Below are 24482 nucleotides of genomic sequence, written 5' to 3'. Positions count from 1 at the left end.
TTCACGGATTGGGATAAATGCAGAGACCAAATTTCCCTCATGGGATCAAAAGAGTATATACTTAGTATGACTGTGTTTTTAAAACTGCCCCCAGAGTGGCACCCAAGCTTCTCCGGCTAGCCCAGCTGCCCTGCGTGTGTGATACATGTCAGGCCTGCTGTGTCCAGATAAGTAATCGTGTTAAAGGTCATTCACAGAGTCAGTCAGATGTGTCTCCTGAGTGTCATTGTCTGCAGGGGGTAAAGGAGTCGGGAGGAGCCGATCAGGAGCGGCTAATGCTAACGCTAGCCTAGCGCTGTCAATCCAGAGGAGTGGGGAAAGCTTTAGACAGAGACCTGAGAGTCTCTCTAATCGGCTTCTCAGCAGCTCAAGCAGCTTAGAGAAGAGAGACTGAAGCAGCACAGCCACACTGCTATACCACACTGCACAGCCACACTGCTATACCCCACTGCACAGCCACACTGCTATACCCCACTGATGTAGCAGCACTGCTATACCCCACTGCTATACCCCACAGCACAGCCACACTGCTATACCCCACTGCTATACCCCACAGCACAGCCACACTGCTATACCCCACTGCTATACCCCACAGCACAGCCACACTGCTATACCCCACTGATGTAGCAGCACTGCTATACCCCACTGCACAGCCACACTGCTATACCACACTGATGTAGCAGCACTGCTATACCCCACTGCACAGCCACACTACTATACCCCACTGATGTAGCAGCACTGCTATACCCCACTGCACAGCCACACTGCTATACCCCACTGATGCAGCAGCACTGCTATACCACACTGTAGTAGCAGTGTGCACTATACCCCACTGTAGTAGCAGTGTGCACTATACCCCACTGTAGTAGCAGTGTGCACTATACCCCACTGAAGTAGCAGTGTGCACTATACCCCACTGAAGTAGCAGTGTGCACTATACCCCACTGAAGTAGCGGGATCAGATGGAGGGGACTGTTCGGACACAATGGGATGCTCTGTCCAGAAATGAAACAAACTTTCTCTCTAACTCTCTCTCTTTAACCCTGACCTAATTCCTTTATGAACATTTGGGTGTGAAACTGACTTTGACATTTGTGTCACATGTTTTTTTAAACTTTATCATTCTCTTTTGTTGTCTTTTTTGTTTAAAAAATAGCATTCTTCCATCCTGACACAAAAACTCAGCATGGCAGAGTTCATTTTTGGTCTACATAGAAGCCTCAAGCAGGGCACTTGTTCATTGATGGTCCCATGCAGTAATCCTCCGTGGGGCCATGCCACATTAATAACACCTGCCCTGCCCTGCCCTGGACATCAGATGCACAGGCTCTTCCTGAGCTGTCCAGGGATGTGAGTGTGTAGAATATCATGAATAATTAATCACATGATTCATCAGCTCTTATAATGTTTAGTTTTTACTTCTTCTGTTCTGAGCTGTTCTGTGCTGTTCTGAGCTGTTCTGTGCTGTTCTGAGTTGTTCTGTGAGTGTAGAATGTAGAAGAGCTTTACATCGTCCTCCAGGGAGCCCTCATCTTCAACACGGACATGAGCAGAGTTTCTGGGTTGGGTTGACCCTCACCCTCACCCCTAGCCCTAACCCAAACCCTAACCTTCACCCTCACTCCTAGCCCTAACCCAAACCCTAACCCTCACCATCAAACCTAGCCCTAACCCAAACCCTAACGCTCACCCTCACCATAAACCTAGCCCTAACCCAAACCCTCACCATAAACCTAGCCCTAACCCAAACCCTAACCCTCACCATCAAACCTAGCCCTAACCCAAACCCTAACCCTCACCATAAACCTAGCCTCAACCCAAACCCAAGGGAGAAGTTGCAGCCTGTAATGATAAATGCTTTGTTCTTTGCAATTGTTTTACCCATTTGCCCATTTGATAAGCCTTTCTCCCAAATCCACACATCCATTTGAACAAATTAGTAAACCACACAGGTGCCAGGTCCAGCAGCAGCGTAGCCCCACTGACGGCCATGCGTGTGTTAAGCAGCGTACAGTAGCCCCTCTGATAGCCATGCGTGTGATCAGCAGCGTAGCCCCTCTGATAGCCATGTGTGGGTTAAGCAGCGTAGCCCCCCTGATGGCCATGCGTGTGTTAAGCAGTGTACAGTAGCCCCCTGATGGCCATGTGTGTGTTAAGCAGCGTACAGTAGCCCCCTGATAGCCATGTGTGTGTTCAGCAGCGTACAGTAGCCCCCCTGATGGCCATGTGTTTGTTAAGCAGCGTACAGTAGCCCCCCTGATGGCCATGTGTGTGTTAAGCAGCGTACAATAGCCCCTCTGATAGCCATGTGTGTGTTAAGCAGCGTAGCCCCTCTGATAGCCATGTGTGTGTTAAGCAGCGTAGCCCCTCTGATAGCCATGTGTGTGTTCAGCAGCGTAGCCCCTCTTATGGCCATGTGTGTGTTAAGCAGCGTAGGCCTCTGATAGCCATGGGTGTTTTAAGCAGCGTAGCCCCCTGATGGCCATGCGTGTGTTCAGCAGCGTAGCCCCTCTTATGGCCATGCGTGATTGGCTAAGAGTGCGAGTCCTCCACCCCTCCCACTGCATCAATGAACCTTCACTCTTTCTGCCTCTCACTAGAGTAGTACAGTAAGCAGCTTGCCAGCTCCAATCTGCCCCTCTATGCGCTGACCTTAATGTCTCTGGTAATCTCAGTGAGAGCCCAGTAATCAGGTAGGACAGGGGCCTGGCTGGCAGGGCTTGACCCTGCACTGTGTAGTAGTAGCGCAGCGTAGACAACGCGTGCCCACCTCAGCTTGACCCCGACACAGCAACGCGTGCCCACCTCATCTTGACCCCGACGCAGAACAGCATGCCCACCTTAGCTTGACCCTGCAGCGAGTCACACAGCGTAGGTACGGCATGCCCATCTTACCCTGGACCTGTAGAAAGTGGCACAGTGTAGGTACGGCATGCCCACCTCGGCCTTAGGCCACCACAGGGCGACCTCCCCAAACACTGCAAACTAATAAAAGGGATTGAAGAGGACTGAGGGAACTTATCTTAGAGACCGCCCTTACACACACACACACACACACACACACACACACACACAGACACACACACAAATCACATATTTGTAAGCTCTTCCAAAGCACCATGGAATCCTCAAGCAGGAAGCAGACAGGAAGCAGACAGGAAGTTATCTGTACTGCTTCACGGGGGAGGGAGATTTCTAGGTAAAAATCATAAAGGTGCATCATGGCGTCGCCTGAGGTGCTGTCTATGGAACATGAGAACATTATGTGTAGGCGAGCAGGCTGTATTGCATTTGTTTGAGGATATACTGCGTATTACTGTAGCTCAGATGGCATCTCAGCCTAGTACAGTTAAAGGGGCACCTGGCAAGCCTGATGCTTTTTCTCTACGAAACTCCCCCTCGCTCGGTCTGAAGCTCTTTTCCTTTTCTTTGCGTCTTCCGTCAAGGGTTTTCGCTGCTTCTTCGCCGGCTCTGCCATTATACACACGTTTGCAACAATCGCTAGCATTTTGTTAGCCTCCCTCTGTGCTGTAAACTGATCCTGCTTCGGTCGGCGGGTAGGATACACCGAACTTGCAAGTGGGATATTCTTCCTACAGGCAGTAGGGGCGGGCGAGAGAGCCTTCATTCGCCCCGTAATGAGTCATTTAACCATATACCGACTTACGAAGATGATTAATTAACACGAAAACGTTGCCTGGTGTCCCTTTAAACCTCTATGAGTTATGCAGGTGCCTTCCTATCAGTCTTGAGAACAAACCAATGTTCTATTTTCATTAGAGTATTTCCATTATATAAGTAAGTTTAGTAATTAGTCATTTTGTGCATTCGGCCATAATATATATCACATTGAGATGGCAGAATCCCCTCCCACCCCCACCTCTCACACAGGTATGTGCTGTCTGTAGGTTACAAACAGGTGTTCTTTCATCCAATAGAGCTCACACAAGCAGAGAGGACTACAGGTACAAGCAGAGAGGACTACAGGGGAATGAGTGACAGGCAGCATCATGTCTGGTGGTTTCAGTGCAGCCAAGACAATGTTGACTACAAACAATATACAGTAAGTGCTAGTGTGTGTGTGTGTGTGTGTGTGTGTGTGTATGTGTATGTGTGTGTGCGTGTGTGTGCAAACAACATAAATAAAATAAGTAGTTAAACAGAAATACAAATAAGTGAGGTTTGAGGACTGCTTTTGATCATACTAGTAATGCTTTAAGTGAATATTTTTAAGGGAGACAAATAACTCCCGCTTCTTTACCTAAGCCCTTGTCTCTCAATTGTTCTTTGCTCTCCCTCTAGTGGTCATCAGAAAACATTACACCATTGCACTGAAGTAGAGAATGTGTATTTGCTATGGTAGATTTTATTAAATCAATAAAAATCTACATGCATCTAAATCACAGCTACATGGAAACATTCAAAATAAACCAAAAAGCAAACTAAATTCAACACATCAAATCTGAGAGTACACACCCACTCTCTCTCTCTCACACACACAGAGAGAGTTTGCTAGTGTCCCATTTTGTCCCAGCCTCCACCCCCCTCAGTATTGGGATGGCCACACTATCAGTAGGCCCCGAGGTGACGGCCAGCCGTTGGCTCCAAGTTAACCTGTAACGTGTGCATGGCCGCCGTCACCAGTACTGACAGTATTGCCACGGCAACACTACATTTCATTGTTACATTTCATTGTAGTATTGCCACGGCAGTACTAGTTGTCATACCTGCATCACACCTAAGATTACACTCAGTAAGCAAACTGCTGCTGTGCAGCACGAATAGCTTTTCATCATGACTTGGTGAACAGTGCTTTTCTTTTAGTTTTTTCCCGATGCATTCTACTGACTGAGGCGTGTGCCATGGTCAGCCTGTAACCTGTGTGTCCACTGCATATATATCCATTGAGATGTATGCTGTGAAATATAACTTGTCTTGTCTGGACAGCCTAAGGGACGGCAGTAGAGCGAAGCCCTGGGACATATTGTGAACACCAACACAATCATGCACTGTACAGTATTGCAGATAGACAAAGCACATTTTGGATCACAGTCATGTCCTTTACACACAAACACTGATAACACAGGCACACCACACACACACACATACGCACCATACACACACACAAATGCACACACACACACACACACACATACACACACACACACACGCACACACACTCACACACACACACACATACACACACACACACACGCACACACACACACACACACACACACAGTGAGAGAGAGGCAGAGAGACACACGTACAGGGGAAGGCTTGTCAATTATTAAACAAACATGATACTACCCTGTGTTTGTGAGAGAGTGTGTGAGAGAGAGAAAGAGAGAGAGAGAGAGAGAGAGAGAGAGAGAGAGAGGAAAGAGGATCACCCAAGTGCGGTCGTTATTTCAGCTCGCGGCATGAGAAGCTCCTAAACCACTTCTCGTGATCTCTGTCTCGATGGAACTCTCCTTCTCCTGCCGTTCCAGTTGGACGTTCTCCTGATGAGCGTCTGACCCCTGGGAACGTTGATCTTCGACCCCCAGCTCTGGTCTGCAGACAGTTCTACCCTCATGGACCCTGGTAAGGCCTGGTCGTCCCTCTTTCTGACCTTCAGTCAGGCCTCCACACAGGAGCACACAGACTGCTTATCTCCTCTCTCCACATAAACGCTCAAAGTGGAAAAAACTGTCTGATCTGATCTGACTGGAAACGAATATTATAATATATTTCAGACAACAAACAAGGCAGTTGTTTCATTTGACTGGTTGGTGTTTTTATTTGTAAACTGAATATATCATTTGGTGAAGATGGCTCTCAGGAAATGTTGAACAGAACTAAAAGCATGATTACGCAATACTTTTGGATTGAAATGCAGTGAAGGTCCAGCTTCACTCAAAAGGGTGAATTGTCACAGTTCAGTCTAGAATCTCTGGCATGTTGGACAAACATTCACAGCTTGGCCTCATAACTAGTGATGACTGAACTCTCTGTTAGAATGCACTACTGCTTATATGTGTTTTATATAGTTTCCATGCCATTTGTTTTTGTACTGGGATCAGTGTATCAGTGTCAGCGCGCGTCTGTGTGTGCAGGTTCATTAAGTTTCTTTCTCTGGCAATGTGCCACAGACAGAGTGGTGATGCACCGACACACACACACACACACACACACACACACACACACACACACACACACTACCACCACCACCACACACTAGGGCATGTTAGAGAGTGATACTCAATAACTGCTGAATTAAACAAGCCAACTTACCAAAGTTTCCAAATTAAAAGTAGGTCAATGCCCACAGCTCTATCCACCACACAACTCTAAATCAGCTCCATCTAAATCAGCTCCATCTACCACACAACTCTAAATCAGCTCCATCTACCACACAACTCTAGAGCAACTCCATCTACCACACAACTCTAAATCAGCTCTAAAACAGCTCCATCTATGTTTCTCCACCTGGATCAGAAGCAGTGCTACCATGTATCATCTACCAAAGATAAAATAAAAGATATCTGGATGACTTCAGGTTAACCACTAAGGTATTCTTTTGGGAGGGAACTGGGTGGATGAGGTGGCTGGTAATTAAATTTGGATTAAGGTTGGATGTGAATTTGCAGCACACAAACACCTACACGTACACCTACAAACACACACCTCTACCTCTCTCGTCCAACACACACATACACTTACACCTACAATCACACACACCTGCACCTCTCTGGTATCCAATAGGATAGGTAGCCAGAAAGGGTGTGAGGATACTTTGTGTTTTTAATTCCATTTATAATTCAGACAGGAAATGCATCTCAACATCCACTGTTGCCTGAACACTGAAACTTTCACTGACTCCCCATGACTCTCTCTCTCTCTCTCTCTCTCTTTCTCTCAATTCAATTCAAAGTTGCTTTGGTAACAGTTGGGAACTGTATTGGAAGTGTTGCTCTCTCTCTCTCTTTATCTCACACACACTGTGGTATTCTCAATACAAGAATGTTGATTATATTATTTTGGAGGATTTGTACACAGATTACTGATTGGAAATTAATTGTAGAGGAGGTCTCTTGTTGGTTAATGCTGATAATAGGCACTCTGTCCGGATAATCAGTGGTAAGTTGCTGTATGTTAAATAAAGATAATCTGTGTTTCATGAATCTACCTGTGTACTTTCAGTTGTTTACTTAAAGGGGCCCTATATGCCGTTTTGGCAATTTCCTCTTCGCTGTTTTATCGCTTTTTGCTGTCAGTTTTCTCTGCAGAGCTCCCCTACAGCTTCTCCTCACTCGGTCAGTCTGCCGTTTCCTCTTTCCCTGTTCCTCCGACAACGGTTTACTCACTTTCTGCTTCCGCTCCCTGGCTCTGCCATGACGAATGGCTGAGAATCTCCATCGCTACCTTGTTCTAGCAGGTGCCTGGCGTGTTATGTGTGTAGTGCCGTAAAGCAATTTGTTACATCGCAAGACCGCAAGACTTTCTGACTCTGAGGCTGGCGAAGTTGCAAGGCTGGTTTTCCCGCTCACAGTCTCTAGGGCTGTTAGAGCTTTCATTTGTAACAGATGAGAAAAGTTTGGATTGCCTTGGGCGCCACCATTCACCCCAGAAAAAGTCATATAACCATTCCAATGACTCCGAAGCTGTTAAGTTAAGGTCAATTAAGCTAAAAAACGCTTTAATTTGTAACAGATGAGAAAAGTTTGGATTGCCTTGAGCGTTTGGATTGATTTCAATCATTATAATTTATTTTCTATTTAGATTACCTTTATTCACACTCACTTTGTATAGCTAAAACATTCTGATTCTAAAAAAAATAAAATATATTTTATGAGGTCATACAGTATTCTAAATGTATATTATGGACCCTTTCAAGAGAGTTCCATTATCAGCATCATAGTTGGCCCCACAAGACTTCCTTTTTAACATTCCATATGTTATCTTAATGCAGAGGAAGTAGATTGGGGCCCAAATAGAACGTTCAAGCATTGTTTTTGTTTACCTTGTGGAAAGGGTCTATATGAGGTCATACAGCATTCTAAATGTATATATTATATGAGGTCATACAGTATTCTACAGTAAATGTGTCTTTTCTCTCTTTATCTGTCTCTATCTTTTTCTTTTCTCTACCATCTCTCTCCTCCATCTTCTCTCTCTCTCCTCCATCCTCCTCCATCTTCTCTCCCTCTCCTCCATCTTCTCTCTCTCTCCTCCATCCTCCTCCATCTTCTCTCTCTCCTCCATCCTCCTCCATCTTCTCTCCCTCTCCTCCATCTTTTCTCTCTCTCCTCCATCTTTTCTCTCTCCTCCATTTTCTCTCTCTCCCTCTCCTCCATCTTCTCTCTCTTTCCTCCATCTTCTCTCTCTCTCTTCTATCTTCTCTCTCTCTCTACCATCTTTTCTCTCTATCTGTCTCTCCATCTTTTCTCTCCTACCTCCAGACCCCACACCACCCCCTGCGGCTCCTGGCCCCCTCCTGGGGGTGGGATCTGCCCCTCAGGGGGTAATAGAACCTGAGGACTTCCTGCGCTCCAGGCCCCAGCTAAACCCAAGCCCACGCCCCTGCCCAGCTCACGAGTCCGAGCACGTCCAGACGGCCTGCCCTGTCCTCGACACAGACAGCATCCAGACATCAGGAACTGCAAACGACTCGGAGAGTCTCCGAACGGCTCACAGCATGATCGACTCGGAGAGTCTCCAAACGGCTCACAGCATGAACGACTCGGAGAATCAGAGAGCGGTCCATAGCCTCACTGACACAGATAGTTTCCAGGTGGCTCATGCCCTGACCGACGCTGACAGTCTCCATCACGTCCACCGACCCTATGACACTGAGAGCAACCTGACCAATCAGCTCACTTACGACAGCGCCAGCAACCAGACCATCAACCCCTCCTCAGACACCGACAGCAACCAGACCATACACCCACCCTATCCCCCGCCCTATCCTCCGCACACACACACACACCTCCCTGACAGGCGGCTCGTGGACGATTGCGTTGCGGGGGGGGCGCAGGGCGACGCCCCTACCACCATCCACGCTCCAGACCTCCCACACGCCTCCGAAGACCCGCCACCCTACAGCCCCCCCGACCCAAAGCTGACGTACCTCATCTACCCCCCGCCCCACTACTCCGGCCAGGCCGTGATGGCCTGCCAGCCCACCCCGAACTCCCCCGGCTTCTTCCAGCCCCAGTTCATGCCTTCGGCCAGCTACCCGCCCTACGCCATCGTAAGTCAGACCGCTCTGCTGTACACACTGCTGCCAGGACTAGTCAATGCAATGCATATGTTATCATCATTTGGTTATTTCTTTAGTTTCAATATTTCATAATGTCAAAAGAACAAAAACACCAAGAAATTGTATGTTTTGTGCCATTAGAACCATATTACTCCAACATATATAAAATGTAGAACCATATTAGGCTACTCCAACATATATAGAACCATATTACTCCAACATATATACAATATAGAACCATATTGCTCCAACATACTGTATATATAATAGGCTATAGCCTTCACTAACCCACACAATACTGTGATACAGATCCTCTATTTATTCAACTATTAATGTTATATTACAAGCATACTTAAATAAATGAAACCCACACACAAACATGCTGGAATACTCTATGGACCAGCTTTGTCTGAAGCCTGAAGCTTCACCCGGCTGAGAGCAGACCTTGCTGACCGTCACATGTGTTTCCCTTATGTAGTACATGAATGGGTCATCCCTGGGGGAGGACCAGCCCCCCCTCCCTAAAGACTACCTGGTGGAGTCGCTGCTGGTCACCATCTTCTGCTGCCTGATGAGCGGACTGGTCGCCCTCATGTACTCCTACGAGGTGGGCACAGTTAGCTATGTATACTAATACGAGGTGGGCACAGTTAGCTACTCTGTACTCATATGAGGTGGGCACAGTTAGCTATGTATACTAATACGAGGTGAGCACAGTTAGCTACTCTATATTAATACGAGGTGGGCACAGTTAGCTACTCTATACTCATATGAGGTGGGTACAGTTAGCTACTCTATACTCCTATGAGGTGGGCACAGTTAGCTACTCTATACTCATATGAGGTGGGCATAGTTAGCTATGTATACTAATACGAGGTGGGCACAGTTAGCTATTGTATATTAATACGAGGTGGGCACAGTTAGCTACTCTATACTCCTATGAGGTGGGCACAGTTAGCTACTCTATACTCCTATGAGGTGGACACAATTAGCTATGTATACTAATACGAGGTGGGCACAATTAGCTATGTATACTAATACGAGGTGGACAGAGTTGGCTACTCTATACTTCTATGAGGTGGGCACAGTTATTTATGTATACTAATACAAGTATAAGTATATATATAAGTATATATACTCTTTTGATCCCGTGAGGGAAATTTGGTCTCTGCATTTATCTCAATCTGTGAATTAGTGAAACACACACAGCACACAGTGAACACACAGTGAAGTGAAGCACACACTAATCCCAGCGCAGCGAGCTTCCTGCATCAACAGCGGCGCTCGGGGAGCAGTGAGGGGTAAGGTGCCTTGCTCAAGGGCACTTCAGCCGGGCCTACTGGTTGGGGTTCGACCGGTTACAGGTCCGAAGTGCTAACCAGTAGGCCACGCCTGCCCAACAAGGTGGGCACAGTTAGCTATGTATACTAATACGAGGTGGGCACAGTTAGCTATGTATACTAATACAAGGTGCATACAGTTAGCTATGTATACTAATACGAGGTGGGCACAGTTAGCTATTGTATATTAATACGAGGTGGGCACAGTTTGCTACTCTATACTCCTATGAGGTGGGCACAGTTAGCTATGTATACTAATACGAGGTGGGCACAGTTAGCTATTGTATATTAATACTAGGTGGGCACAGTTAGCTATGTATACTCATACGAGGTGGGCACAGTTAGCTGCTGTATACTCCTATGAGGTGGGCACAGTTAGCTATGTATACTCAAACGAGGTGGGCACAGTTAGCTATGTATACTCATACGAGGTGAGCACAAGTTAGCTGCTGTATATTAATATGAGGTGGGCACAGTTAGCTACTCTATACTCCTATGAATTGGGCACAGTATACTCATACGAGGTGGGCACAGTTAGCTATGTATACTTACTCATACGAGGTGGGCACAGTTAGCTACTGTATATTAATAAGAGGTGGGCACAGTTAGCTATGTATACTAATACGAGATGGGCACAGTTTTCTATATATATATATTCCTATGAGGTGGGCACAGTTAGCTATGTATACTAATACGAGGTGGGCACAGTTAGCTATGTATACTCATACGAGGTGAGCACAAGTTAGCTGCTGTATATTAATATGAGGTGGGCACAGTTAGCTATTCTATACTCCTATGAATTGGGCACAGTATACTCATACGAGGTGGGCACAGTTAGCTATGTATACTTACTCATACGAGGTGGGCACAGTTAGCTACTGTATATTAATAAGAGGTGGGCACAGTTAGCTATGTATACTAATACGAGATGGGCACAGTTTTCTATATATATATATTCCTATGAGGTGGGCACAGTTAGCTATGTATACTAATACGAGGTGGGCACAGTTAGCACTGTATACTCCTATGAGGTGGGCACAGTTAGCTATGTATACTAATACGAGGTGGGCACAGTTAGCTACTCTATACTCCTATGAGGTGGGCACAGTTAGCTATGTATACTAATACGAGGTGGGCACAGTTAGCTATTGTATATTAATACGAGGTGGGCACAGTTAGCTATGTATACTCATACGAGGTGGGCAGTTAGCTGCTGTATACTCCTATGAGGTGGGCACAGTTAGCTATGTATACGCAAACGAGGTGGGCACAGTTAGCTATGTATACTCATACGAGGTGAGCACAGTTAGCTGCTGTATATTAATATGAGGTGGGCACAGTTAGCTACTCTATACTCCTATGACGTGGGCACAGTATACTCATACGAGATTGGCACAGTTAGCTATGTATACTTACTCATACGAGGTGGGCACAGTTAGCTATGTATACTTACTCATACGAGGTGGGCACAGTTAGCCACTGTATATTAATAAGAGGTGGGCACAGTTAGCTATGTATACTAATACGAGATGGGCACAGTTTTCTATATATATATTCCTATGAGGTGGGCACAGTTAGCTATGTATACTAATACGAGGTGGGCACAGTTAGCACTGTATACTCCTATGAGGTGGGCACAGTTAGCTACTCTATACTCATACGAGGTGGGCACAGTTAGCTACTCTATTCTACTCACAATGACCTCTGACTCTACAAGGATAGGTCACATTGTAAGAGCTAGTGAGTCATTTACAAACGAGAACCAAAACAATACGATTGACGCAGCTTCTCTGTTTGGCCCCCTAATGAGGATCGAAAAGACAGCTGCAGAGACAGATTGGTTGGTTGATTTACTGTGGTGAAAGTCCAGGCCAGCTGATAGATAATTAACCAGTGGGTCTCACATAATGTCCTCCTGTGTGTGTGTCCCTCCTGTAACTCTCCCTCCCTCCTTCTCTCTCTCTCCCCCACTCTATTCCTCCCTCCCTCTCCCCCCACTCCATCCCTCCATCTCTTTCTCTGCCCCTCCATCCCTCCCTCTCTCTCCCCCACTCTATTCCTCCCTCCCCCCACTCCCTCGGTCCATCCCTCCTTCTCTCTCTCTGCCCCTCCATCCATCCCTCCCTCCCCCCCACTCCATCCCTTCCTCCATCCCTCCCTCCCTCTCTCTCTCTCCCCCACTCTCTCCACCTGTAGACACGGGCAGCCCTGGCGCGCGGTGACATCAGAGGCGGTGAGCGGGCGTCTCAGAAGGCTCGTTTGCTGGTGATGTTCAGCCTCATGTTTGGTGTGTTTGTGTGCGTGGGCTGGATCATATATGCGGTCATTGCTCTCTGTGTGTAGGAGATATCCACTATTTATTTGTTTTGTTATTTACGCCATATATTGCTGGGTAAGACAGCCTACAACAGTCTTGGAATCTTGAAGACTTGGTTGAATAATTTCAAACATTACCACTGCAAAAAAATGGAATAACGCACTCAACACCTTAGACTGGGGTAATGGATTTAAAGTTTTTAAATCAAGAACAGCACTCAACAGTACTTTCCAAATGTTTTAAACAGCTCACGGATGTTTCGGGCCAGACGCCCTTCTTCAGAGTGTATTGGCTATTCTATTGCTGACCAGCGTATAATGAATAAGCTAATGTGTGTAAAGATTGCCTTCGGTGCTTAACTAGCACCACTGCCTTAAAATATAACTTATGTAAGACATAAACTATTACCATTGCCTTAATATATAACTTATGTAAGACCTAAACCTCACGACACCGACGTGTTCAAGGTGCTTTCTAGGCAGAAATGTGCATGTGTGTTCATTTGGGAACATGTCTGTTAAACAATTATGTAAATAATATTACTACATAGTAAGCACTTTCAAAATCAGAAAATGTGTAAAAACATAAACTTGCTCTTCAGTGGTTGACATATATTGTATAATATGATGGTTTGCGTTCTGCAGATAAAAAAAACACATGTAAATCATAATATGTATCAATAAAGCTTATTTTATTACATTCCAGTAAGCTTTCATTCAATCAGCATGGCTTTAGGAACAGGCAATAAATACAAAGGAAATCAAGGCAGAGAGACCGACATCAACCAACAGGGGGCGATACCGCAGCTGTAGTACAGACCTAGACAGTGGCTCTTGGTGTCTATGTGAGCGTGTGTGTGTGTGTGTGTGTGTGTGTGTGTGTGTGTGTGTGTGTGTGTCACTGAAGTGTGTGTCAGTTTCAGTGCTTTGGTCTGTGGACATCCAAAGTCTCAAACAGAAGAAATAAAGTTTAACAAACATCAACACAAAGCTGCAAAACAAAGGCCCCCTTCAGGCAGACAGTACAGACACAATCATAGTGCTCCATTCATCTTAGCGTGCTACGCTAGCGCGCTGTGTAAAACGACATAGAGAAAGACGCTGGAAAACACACATACTCCACCACCAGGCAGACCGCAGGGGTGCTGTGTGCATGGCCATGTCATCACTGTGTGTGTTATAAACAGTACATAATACACGCCTCAACAGGTGGCAGTACACTCACATGCATGCGTGTGTGTGTGTGCGTGTGTGCGTGTGTGTGTGTGTGTGCATGCGTCTGTAGGTTGATTGCTATTTCTGCTTTTAAGAGTCCAACAGGCTCTATAGTGTTATTACAGGGAGTCAGCAACACGGCAGGCAGACAGGGCTTTCAAACGGAACCAACACAAGGCAGAGCAGAGGAGAGACTTGTAGCGCATTTAATCACGTAAACATGGCGGCACATGGAATGTGGCGGCATCAAATTAAATTTTAAAAAAACAACATGGCTCACAGATACACATAGCAGTTCATCAAGCATGTTTGGAGTATTTAAAGATATATTATCAAATCATGACCTGTGGCAGTTCAGACATGGACCTTGATCCAGACCGACCTCAGCCCTCACCTGGGTTACAGTCCTGCATGCTGACATTGCAGAGCATTTTACCGTCCAGCAGGTGTGTGTTTTTCCTACTTTTAGAGTCAATGGATATTTTGTTGAGAGTGCAGCATCTGCTTGGCGTGGAAGAGCATCTGTGTATTGTTGTATGTAACGCAGGTGAAAGCATCAGCTAGATGAATAAATGTACAGTAAATGTAAAGTCATTGGCTAATTCTTGTGCCAGTCAAAGGGCTGTTGATGTCCAAATTGGAGTGAGGGAGCAAGAGACCAATAAAGCAGCAGAAAATTGTAACGGGGGCGGGACTAAGGGAGCAGGAGACCAATCAAGCAGCAGATAATGTAACGGAGGCGGGACTTAGGGAGCAGGAGACCAATAAAGCAGCAGAGAATGTAACGGAGGCGGGGTTTATCTTGTGACTGGGACCTTTGGTGGAGTGTTGTAAGGCAGCACAGCCCACAAGCTGGGTCCTAAAATAAAGAGGAGTGTGTGTGTGTGTGTGTGTGTAAATACAATTTTTATTTTGTGTTTTCTGTAGTAAGAATTGCATGTATAATTATGTGTTTATTTTTTTTGTATGGTTGAAAGAGACACGGAAAGAAGAGAAAAAGAGAGAAAGAGAGAAAGAGAGGGAGAGAAAGAGAGAGGGAGAATGTCATGTGTCAGCAAACAGTAGGAGAGGAAGGTCATGCGTCATTGAACACTGACCTTTGACCTTCCCTACTGCTGAGCTGGCATGAGGCATCTGAGGGACACAGGAAGTGTTTGTGAGAGGCACGGAGCAGGGACAGGAAGGACATGAGCTAGCCGCGGACGCTACCGCTACTGAGGGCAGCAGTGGCCAGTCATGCAGTCCGTCCACTGATTAGGCAGACGAGTATTCTTGGTAGTGTTCTTGGGATGTTTATTTGGTTTTCTCTCAGTTGTTGTATATCAACTGTATGTCAGCTTTTTAATGCATGCTGTCAGAATCAGAGGAAAAAAATATTAAGGAGAAGAAACTTTGTGTGTGTGTGTGTGTGTGTGTGTGCGTGCGTGTGTGTGATTGTGTATATGTGCGTGTGTGTGTGTGTGTGCACGTGTGTGTGTACATATGCCTGTGTGTGTGTGTGTATGTAATGGAGGGTCCAGAATAATCCTAGTGACACTAAGAAACAGGGGTTGGTGACACATATTGTGCGTGTGGTGTTAAATAAACGGGTGGCACATATAAAGCAAGATGGCACCAGCTGTAGCTCCGCACGTGGAAATAGAAACATGTTGAGTGCTGAGACCCATGAGTTGAGCGCTGAGACCCATGAGTTGAGCGCTGAGACCCATGACTGGGGAGCGCTGAGACCCATGAGTTGAGTGCTGAGACCCATGAGTTGAGCGCTGAGACCCATGACTGGGGAGCGCTGAGACCCATGAGTTGAGCGCTGAGACCCATGACTGGGGAGCGCTGAGGCCCATGAGTTGAGCGCTGAGACCCATGACTGGGGAGCGCTGAGACCCATGAGTTGAGCGCTGAGACCCATGACTGGGGAGCGCTGAGACCCATGAGTTGAGCGCTGAGACCCATGAGTTGAGCGCTGAGACCCATGAGTTGAGCGCTGAGACCCATGAGTTGAGCACTGAGACCCATGACTGGGGAGCGCTGAGACCCATGACTGGGGAGCGCTGAGACCCATGAGGAAGCTGCAGGGCTCTCAGTGCAGAATGTAAACTCTCAGGGTTCGCTTGGCTTGGCTTCATTTGACCTGACAATTCTTCATTAGAGGTCAACATGGAGTGTGTGAGTATGCGTGTGTGTGCAAGTGTGTATGTGTGTGTTTGTAAGCATGTATGTGTATGTGTGTGTGTGTGTGTGTGTATGGGTGTGCGCATGTGTGTGTGTGCGTGTGTGTGTGTGTGTGCGTGTGTCAATGGACTATGTACTTCTTAAATAGTCTGTAAAAGTGTACTCAAATAAATTTGTGATTTGTGTAGTGTGTGTGTGTGTGTGTGTGTGTGTGTGTGTGTGTGTGTGTGTGTGTGTCTCTGTGTGCGTGTGTGTCCGAATGCATGCATGCGTCTGTGTGTGTGCATATGTGTGTGTGTGTGAATGTTTGTGTGAGTATGACGTGTGTGTGTGTGCGTAGATAGCTGATGACCTTTAACCTCTTAGCTCAGCAGTTCAAGGTACGTGACGGGCACTTTCCCTTTCTGGTTTCCCCTCTCTCCAACCAGCCAATCAGAGTCCATGCCTGGCACCGTGTACACTGTGATGAGCTGGAACACAGCAGAGAGCAAACAAGCTTTTTACCAAAACAATCTTTATGTACGCAAACAAGCTTTATTTACCAAAACAATCTTTATGTACGCAAACAATCTTTATTTACAAAAACAATCTTTATTTACCAAAACAATCTTTATGTACGCAAACCATCTTTATTTACAAAAACAGTCTTTATGTACACAAACAATCTTTATTTACAAAAACAATCTTTATGTACTCAAACAATCTTTGTTTACATTGCAAAACTACACAAGGACCTAAAGCCTCAATATTATTCACTTTTATTTACATTTAAAAAACTACATCCTGTTAGGACTTAGTGGGCTGATACTTCCCATGCACCTGTATTGAGCTCTCACTCACCACTCGACTAAGTCATTCAACTAAAAGTAATGTGTATATATATATTATTACTTTTTTAAAAAGTCATGTAAATAAAATTATATGTGAGTCGATGAAAAATCTGAGGAGTAGGGGGTGTGTCACCTCATCGGCCAGCAGGGACATCTCGCTGGTGTCGGCGGCGTCGTAGTCGTACAGCACCTTGGCCTTGCGTGTGCCACTGGCCGGCGGCTGGACCTCCTCGATCTGGAGCACGTCTGTCTCCGACGCCGTGGGACTGGACGCAGATGCCACTGGGTCCGGGGAGGAGCCAGGGTTCCTCCCGAAGGAGCTGGAGAACCTGAGGAGAGAGTGGACCGTCCAATCACTCCATTAGTCTTCCTCTTTATTCTTTTCCGTTTGCTTGTACCATGATGTATATTTCTTTCCCTCATGGCTATCATGTAAGTGTGAGGCTTCAGTGAAGCAATATGGAAGTCTATTTTTTCTGACTGTGCTCACCCAGATCTAGAAACATTTAAACCAATCTACAAATGTTTCTCTTACTCTTTTCTTTCAGGTGCATCTCACCTCGGACAACAGATATAAAAAAACAATTCGGCCACATTTACAATTAGTTTATTAATGTGCAATGTCCATGTCAAATAAACCTTAGATAAAATAAATAAATATGTTGTCAAATAAACCTTAGCTAAAAAAATAAATATGTTGTCAAATAAACCTTAGATAAAATAAATAAATGTTGTCAAATAAACCTTAGATAAAATAAATAAATATGTTGTCAAATAAACCTCAGATAAAATAAATAAATATGTTGTCAAATAAACCTTAGATAAAATAAATAAATATATGTTAAAGCTGCTGAACAGAGGTTCTGCTGATGAGAAATGTAAATTTTAAATGTAAATGTAAAATGTAAATGTAAGAAATCTGGGGAATAAATGGTGAAATAAGTTACAGCTGCACTATATAGGTTTTGCTTTGACATTTTATATTGGAATTTGATTGAAAACAATAACAGCAATTGGTAATTATGTTTATCACTGATGATTTCTATCTACTGTAGCTTTCTATATCAGGATCTTAAGAGTGAATGAAAAGTGTCCTGTTCTGTTGTTCTGATGATAAAGATGATTTTGTTGATGATGATGATGCCTGTGTTTTTATCCAGTTAGCAGCTTGGATTTGCCTTTTGTGAAAAAATGCAAGACCAAAAATGGGGTTTCTGGCATACAGTACTTACGCATCCGCATGAGAGCTATGAGCAGGGGAGGAATTTGAGAGCAAAGTTAGGGAGGTAAGAAGCAGACATGGACACAGTAAGGGAGGTCACAGGAGGTCAAGCGCACAGTTAGGAATGTCGCAGGGAGTCACGCGCACAGTTAGGATGGTCACAGGAGGTCACACGCACAGTTAGGAATGTCGCAGGGAGTAACACGCACAGTTACGAAGGTCACAGGAAGTCACACACCCAGTTAGGAATGTCGCAGGGAGTCATACGCACAGTTAGGATGGTCACAGGAGGTCACACGCACAGTTAGGAATGTCGCAGGGAGTCAGACGCACATTTACAAAGGTCACAGGAAGTCACACACCCAGTTAGGAATGTCGCAGGGAGTCACGTGCACAGTTAGGAAGGTCACAGGGAGTCACGTGCACAGTTAGGAAGGTCACAGGGAGTCACGTGCACAGTTAGGAAGGTCACAGGGAGTCACACGCACAGTTAGGGAAGTCGCATAGCAGCTCACTCTGGAACGAGTCCAGTCAATGTCAGGGACAGATCAGGGCTAAATCAAGGCTAGATCAGGGCCACATCAGGGACAGATCAGGGCTAAATCAAGGCTAAATCAGGGCCACATCAGGGCTAAATCAAGGCTAAATCAAGGCTGGATCAGGGCCACATCAGGGCCACATCAGGGCTAAATCAAGGCTAGATCAGGGCCACATCAGGGCTAAACAAGGCTAGATCAGGGCCACATCAGGGCTAAATCAAGGCTAGATCAGGGACAGATCAGGGCTAAATCAAGGCTAGATCAGGGCCAGAACAGGACTTTAATTAGTTCCAAAGCCAGCTGCCATCAGGGTTACTGAGTGAGTAGAAAGGAGTCAAAGAAAAACACATCACCCAATCTCTAGGGAGTCACAGCTTACAGGTAACACATCACCCAATCTCTAGGGAGTCACAGCTTACAGGTAACACATCACCCAATCTCTAGGGAGTCACAGCTTACAGGTAACACATCACCCAATCTCTAGGGAGTCACAGCTTACAGGTAACACATCACCCAATCTCTAGGGAGTCACAGCTTACAGGTAACACATCACCCAATCTCTAGGGAGTCACAGCTTACAGGTAACACATCACCCAATCTCTAGGGAGTCACAGCTTACAGGTAACACATCACCCAATCTCTAGGGAGTCACAGCTTACAGGTAACACATCACCCAATCTCTAGGGAGTCACAGTTTACAGGTAACACATTTTGGATAAGGAGGCCGAGCATACTCCTAATAGATGTGCAATGCTAAAAGATTCATGAAGATTTAACAGCCCAAACTATTCATTATTCAGTAGATAAGCTTAACTGTTGGAGAATAAAGAAGGACATCCAGACATGACGCTGAAGAAACACCGCAGGCTGACCTGCCTGACTTGCCAAGCTAAGGTGCTGGACTGCTGTTGGAATCGGTTGGTGTTAGTCTGGGCGGTGTGCAGGTGGAAGAGTGGGGGGGGCGGGGGGGTGCATAAGAAGCAGAGTCAGAAGTCACGTACGTCAGAAGGGAACCGGGGGGGGAGGGGAACCGGGGGGAGGAAGGGGGGGGGTGTCCTACCTGCCCAGCTCCTTCTGCAGGTCCTGCATGACGCGGTGGCACTGGTTGTAGTAGGCCGTCTGGGCCTCCACAAACTCATGCAAGCAGCGCAGGTGGTTCACCTGACAGACCAGACATGCAGAGCAGAAAAATGTAACTCCTACAGGGACACACTGAAATATACACCACTACTCAACCCATTCTGTGAGTTCAGGTGTCAGAGTATCTCCCCTGTTGGTCCACTGGTAGAGCAAGGTGCCATCAACACTAATGCAATGGGCATGATACCAAGGGAGCATATACAAAAGGGTCCCAAAACATAACAAATATAATAGAAAATATAGATATAATATAAAAATAACAAAATATTTATATAAGAAGAAACAGGTCTTCAAAAGAGTAACGGTTTGAAACAGTTTGTACTCAGTGAGGCAGGTGTGCTGTGTTCCAAACTCACATGTGTACTACTGATTCCCTCCAGCAGGAGGCGTGTCACCTCCGCTTGTCTGTCAAACTCCGTCTGGGCCACACGTAGCTCATGCTCGGCCTGGGACAGAGACAGAGCAAAATGACTCGACAAAAATCCTACTAAACCTGTCCCACTTCACTTGCCATACCCTTTCCATCTCACTGAAATATGTCCCAAGGTGTCCCTGGGGGTCATGTCGTACTCACTTTGTCCACCTCCTCAGTCCACAGCTGAGAGAGCCCATGGCCGCACGGGAAGGGAAAGAGAGACACATTCTGATGTCACAATGGAGACAAACATTCACTAAGGACAACATCATAATGGATTACTATGCATTCTTTATGATGTCACAATGGTTATACACACAAAAACAAACACATTCCGATAACATAAAAATTAGTAAAGGTGTTCTCAGGTTAGAATATTACAGTCATCACAGTAGAATACCAATAATGTGTTATTGTGACAAAACAGAGGTCAAGTGAACACATACAGCTTTGGAAAAAATGAAGAGACCTCTGCACATTTTTCTGATGTCATCCTACAATTGCTGAGTGACATTTGAAGGAGTTGACAGTCATTTTCAAAGCTGCAGTGATCTCTTAATTTTGAATATGACCGTCAACTCACTCGAATGTCACTCAGCAACCTTAGAATGACATCAGAAAAATGTGCAGTGGCCTCTTCATTGTTCCCAGAGCTGTATATGCAGCAGCTGTGCTCTATGAGGGACACTGATGACACCACAGAGGGGCCAACCACGGCCACTACACTACAGTGACAGCACAATGGAGCCAGTATTATGCAAGGGCATCATGCATTATTTACAGCCAAAACAAAGGGTTTAGCACATTCACACGAAACAGACTGATGAAACCACTTGTGTCCATCGCCAGTCCAGACACAAGGCCATGTTCAACCGCTCCTCGTCACCTGGGGCCAGCACAGACACACAGAGACACCAATACTAATACCTGGGGCCAGCACAGACACACAGAGACACCAATACTAATACCTGGGGCCAGCACAGACACACAGAGACACCAATACTAATACAGAAACACAGAGACACCAATACTAATACAGAAACACAGAGACACCAATACTAATACAGAAACACAGAGACACCAATACTAATACAGAAACACTCCTCTTCAGCACTTTTACAACAACACAGCACACAGGAATACTCAAGTGACAAATGACAAAACACACACGCCACCCAGCAGGACCCCAAACCACACACACACACACACGCACGCCACCCAGCAGGACCCCAAACCACACACACACACACACACACACGCCAACCAGCAGGACCCCAAACCACACACACACACACACACACACACACCAACCAGCAGGACCCCAAACCACACACACACACGCATGTATGACCAATGACTGTAGAAAAAGGTTCAGCACTCATCTTGTATGACAATTATCTATCCTTGTATTATCCTCCAACCACGTAGGAGTTGCATCATAAATACACTCCACTAAAACACAAGGACACAGAAGCACACAGAAGCACTCAGACACACACAACACAACACAACACAACACAACACAACACAACACAACACAACACAACACAACACAACACAACACAACACAACACAACACAACACAACACAACACATACACATACACAGCCGTGGCCTACTGGTTAGCGCTTCGGACTTGTAACCGGAGGGTTGCTGGTTCGAACCCCGACCAGTAGGCACGGCTGAAGTGCCCTTGAGCAAGGCACCTAACCCCTCACTGCTCCCCGAGCGCCGCTGTTGCAGGCAGCTCACTGTGCCGGGATTAGTGTGTGCTTCACCTCACTGTGTGTACACTGTGTGATGGGTGTGTTGTGTGATGAGTGTGTTTCACTAATGAACGAATTGGGATAAATGCAGAGACCAAATTTCCCTCACGGGATCAAAAGAGTATTTATACTTATACACACACACACACACAGCATGTATGAGTGTGTTGCCACGTGGTGTCCATGGCGCAGGGAAAGACAGAGTGCTGTCTGTCTATTGAGCTCCACATGGCCACACACATACAAGCGACCCTGTGTGTGTGTGTGTTTACAAGCAGACACACACAAGTAAACACACACACACACACACACACAGGGTCACATGACTGAGGTCAAAAATAGGCCCATTCACTATTAGCCACTGGACACTGGGCTACTAGGCCTCTGGTCACCACAGTCATTCTCACAGTAAAAAACTGGTGACATCAAAAAACAATGACCTCTGCCCACTGAGACACACTCAAACACACACAAACACACACACACACACACACACACTTACACACACATATTTTGGAGGCAAACAAATTCCAGCAAACAAAAGTGCTAGTTGTCATGCAATCAGATATGGAATGTCCTGTGGAATGTGGAAGGACAGAGAGTATTTCAATGAGCACACGTGTGTGTGTGTGTGTGTGTGTGTGTGTGTGTGTGTGTGGAGGGGGAGACCAAGATAGTGAGAGAAAAGACTACATGTACTGTAGGAGCCCTACCATACAAGAGATGCAAGTGTGTGTGTGTGTGTGTGTGTGTGTGTGTGTGTGTGTGTGTGTGTGTGTGTGTGTAAAACAGGGAGAGAGAGAATCTACAGTAAGTAGGACAGCAGGTACCCTACTATAAGAATAATACAAATCAAGAGTGTGTGTGTGTGAGAGAGAGACAGAGTGTGTGTGTGTGAGAGAGAGACAGAGTGTGTGTGTGAGAGAGAGAGACAGAGTGTGTGTGTGTGAGAGAGAGACAGAGTGTGTGTGAGAGAGAGACAGAGTGTGTGTGTGTGAGAGAGAGACAGAGTGTGTGTGGGTGTGAGAGAGAGACAGAGTGTGTGTGAGAGAGAGACAGAGTGTGTGTGTGTGAGAGAGAGACAGAGTGTGTGTGGGTGTGAGAGAGAGACAGAGTGTGTGTGAGAGAGACAGTGTGTGAGAGAGAGACAGAGTGTGTGTGTGTGTGTGTGTGAGAGAGACACAGAGTGTGTGTGAGAGAGAGAGACAGAGTGTGTGTGAGTGTGTGTGAGAGAGAGAGACAGAGTGTGTGTGAGAGAGAGACAGAGACAGAGTGTGTGTGAGAGTGAGACAGAGTGTGTGTGTGTGAGAGAGAGACAGAGTGTGTGTGGGTGTGAGAGAGAGACAGAGTGTGTGTGAGAGAGACAGTGTGTGAGAGAGAGACAGAGTGTGTGTGTGTGTGAGAGAGAGACAGAGTGTGTGTGTGTGAGAGAGAGACAGAGTGTGTGTGAGAGAGAGACAGAGTGTGTGTGAGAGAGAGAGACAGAGTGTGTGTGTGAGTGTGTGTGTGAGAGAGAGACAGAGTGTGAGAGAGAGACAGTGTGTGAGAGAGAGACAGAGTGTGTGTGGGTGTGAGAGAGAGACAGAGTGTGTGTGAGAGAGACAGTGTGTGAGAGAGACAGAGTGTGTGTGTGTGTGAGAGATAGACAAATTGTGTGTGAGAGAGACAGTGTGTGAGAGAGACAGAGTGTGTGTGAGAGAGAGACAGAGTGTGTGTGTGTGTGTGTGAGAGAGAGACAGAGTGTGTGTGTGTGAGAGACAGAGTGTGTGTGAGAGAGAGAGAGACAGAGTGAAAGAGCTGTGAGTATGAGTCAGAGTCCAGGATGAAGGAGGTCAGTAGGGTGCGTCTCATGCATCCATACGAGTCACTGTGTGTGTGTGTGTGTGTGTGTGTGTGTGTGTGTGTGTGTGTGTGTGTGTGTGTGTGTGTGTTGCTTACCGCTGATGCACTGGCAGACAGAACATAATTGCGCGGTCTGGTCTCCTGGAAGTCTGGAACAGCCTGCAAGCAGAGAGCCAACACGCCATTTCTAGAGGAACCTAAACCTCCAACGCTGCAGTCTAAACCTCCAGTGCACACAGCAGTCTAAACACCTAAACCTCCAGTGCACACAGCCACCTAAACACCTAAACCTCCAGTGCACACAGCCACCTAAACACCTAAACCTCCAGTGCACACAGCAGTCTGTATAACATGATCAGATTCCTACTGCTAACCATTAACGTATAACATTACTATCAGATTCCTACTGCTAAACTCTAATCAGTATAACATCACTATCAGACT

General features: G+C 46.1%; 2 protein-coding genes across 13 annotated transcripts in view; one reads left to right on the top strand and one right to left on the bottom strand.

Annotated features, from left to right (window-relative positions):
* The first annotated feature begins 5365 nt into the window (after positions 1-5365).
* LOC121715177 (proline rich transmembrane protein 1B) lies at positions 5366-13605 on the top strand. The gene is made up of 4 exons (XM_042100622.1): positions 5366-5586; positions 8445-9235; positions 9723-9851; positions 12781-13605. Exons 1-4 carry the CDS (start codon positions 5577-5579, stop codon positions 12925-12927), a joined length of 1077 nt encoding a protein of 358 aa, XP_041956556.1. The 5' UTR covers positions 5366-5576; the 3' UTR covers positions 12928-13605.
* Positions 13572-24482, bottom strand: part of sh3glb2a (SH3-domain GRB2-like endophilin B2a) — a 28616-nt gene continuing 17705 nt past the window's right edge. For 4 of the 12 annotated variants that reach the window (XM_042100598.1, XM_042100600.1, XM_042100599.1 and 1 more), the window contains 7 exons: positions 24135-24197; positions 20590-20658; positions 20372-20461; positions 19936-20036; positions 18347-18361; positions 17248-17443; positions 13572-16754 (listed from right to left, as the gene is read on the bottom strand). In XM_042100598.1, the coding sequence (XP_041956532.1) occupies positions 16647-16754; positions 17248-17443; positions 18347-18361; positions 19936-20036; positions 20372-20461; positions 20590-20658; positions 24135-24197 (642 nt within the window). In that variant the 3' untranslated portion in view covers positions 13572-16646. The remainder of the gene's footprint in view (positions 16755-17247; positions 17444-18346; positions 18362-19935; positions 20037-20371; positions 20462-20589; positions 20659-24134; positions 24198-24482) is intronic. The other 8 variants (XM_042100603.1, XM_042100606.1, XM_042100605.1 and 5 more) reach the window with 4 other exon arrangements.

This window comes from Alosa sapidissima, chromosome 8, assembly GCF_018492685.1.
Source record: "Alosa sapidissima isolate fAloSap1 chromosome 8, fAloSap1.pri, whole genome shotgun sequence".
NCBI classification, from domain to species: domain Eukaryota; kingdom Metazoa; phylum Chordata; class Actinopteri; order Clupeiformes; family Clupeidae; genus Alosa; species Alosa sapidissima.
This window is presented reverse-complemented; position numbering and strand designations above follow the sequence as displayed.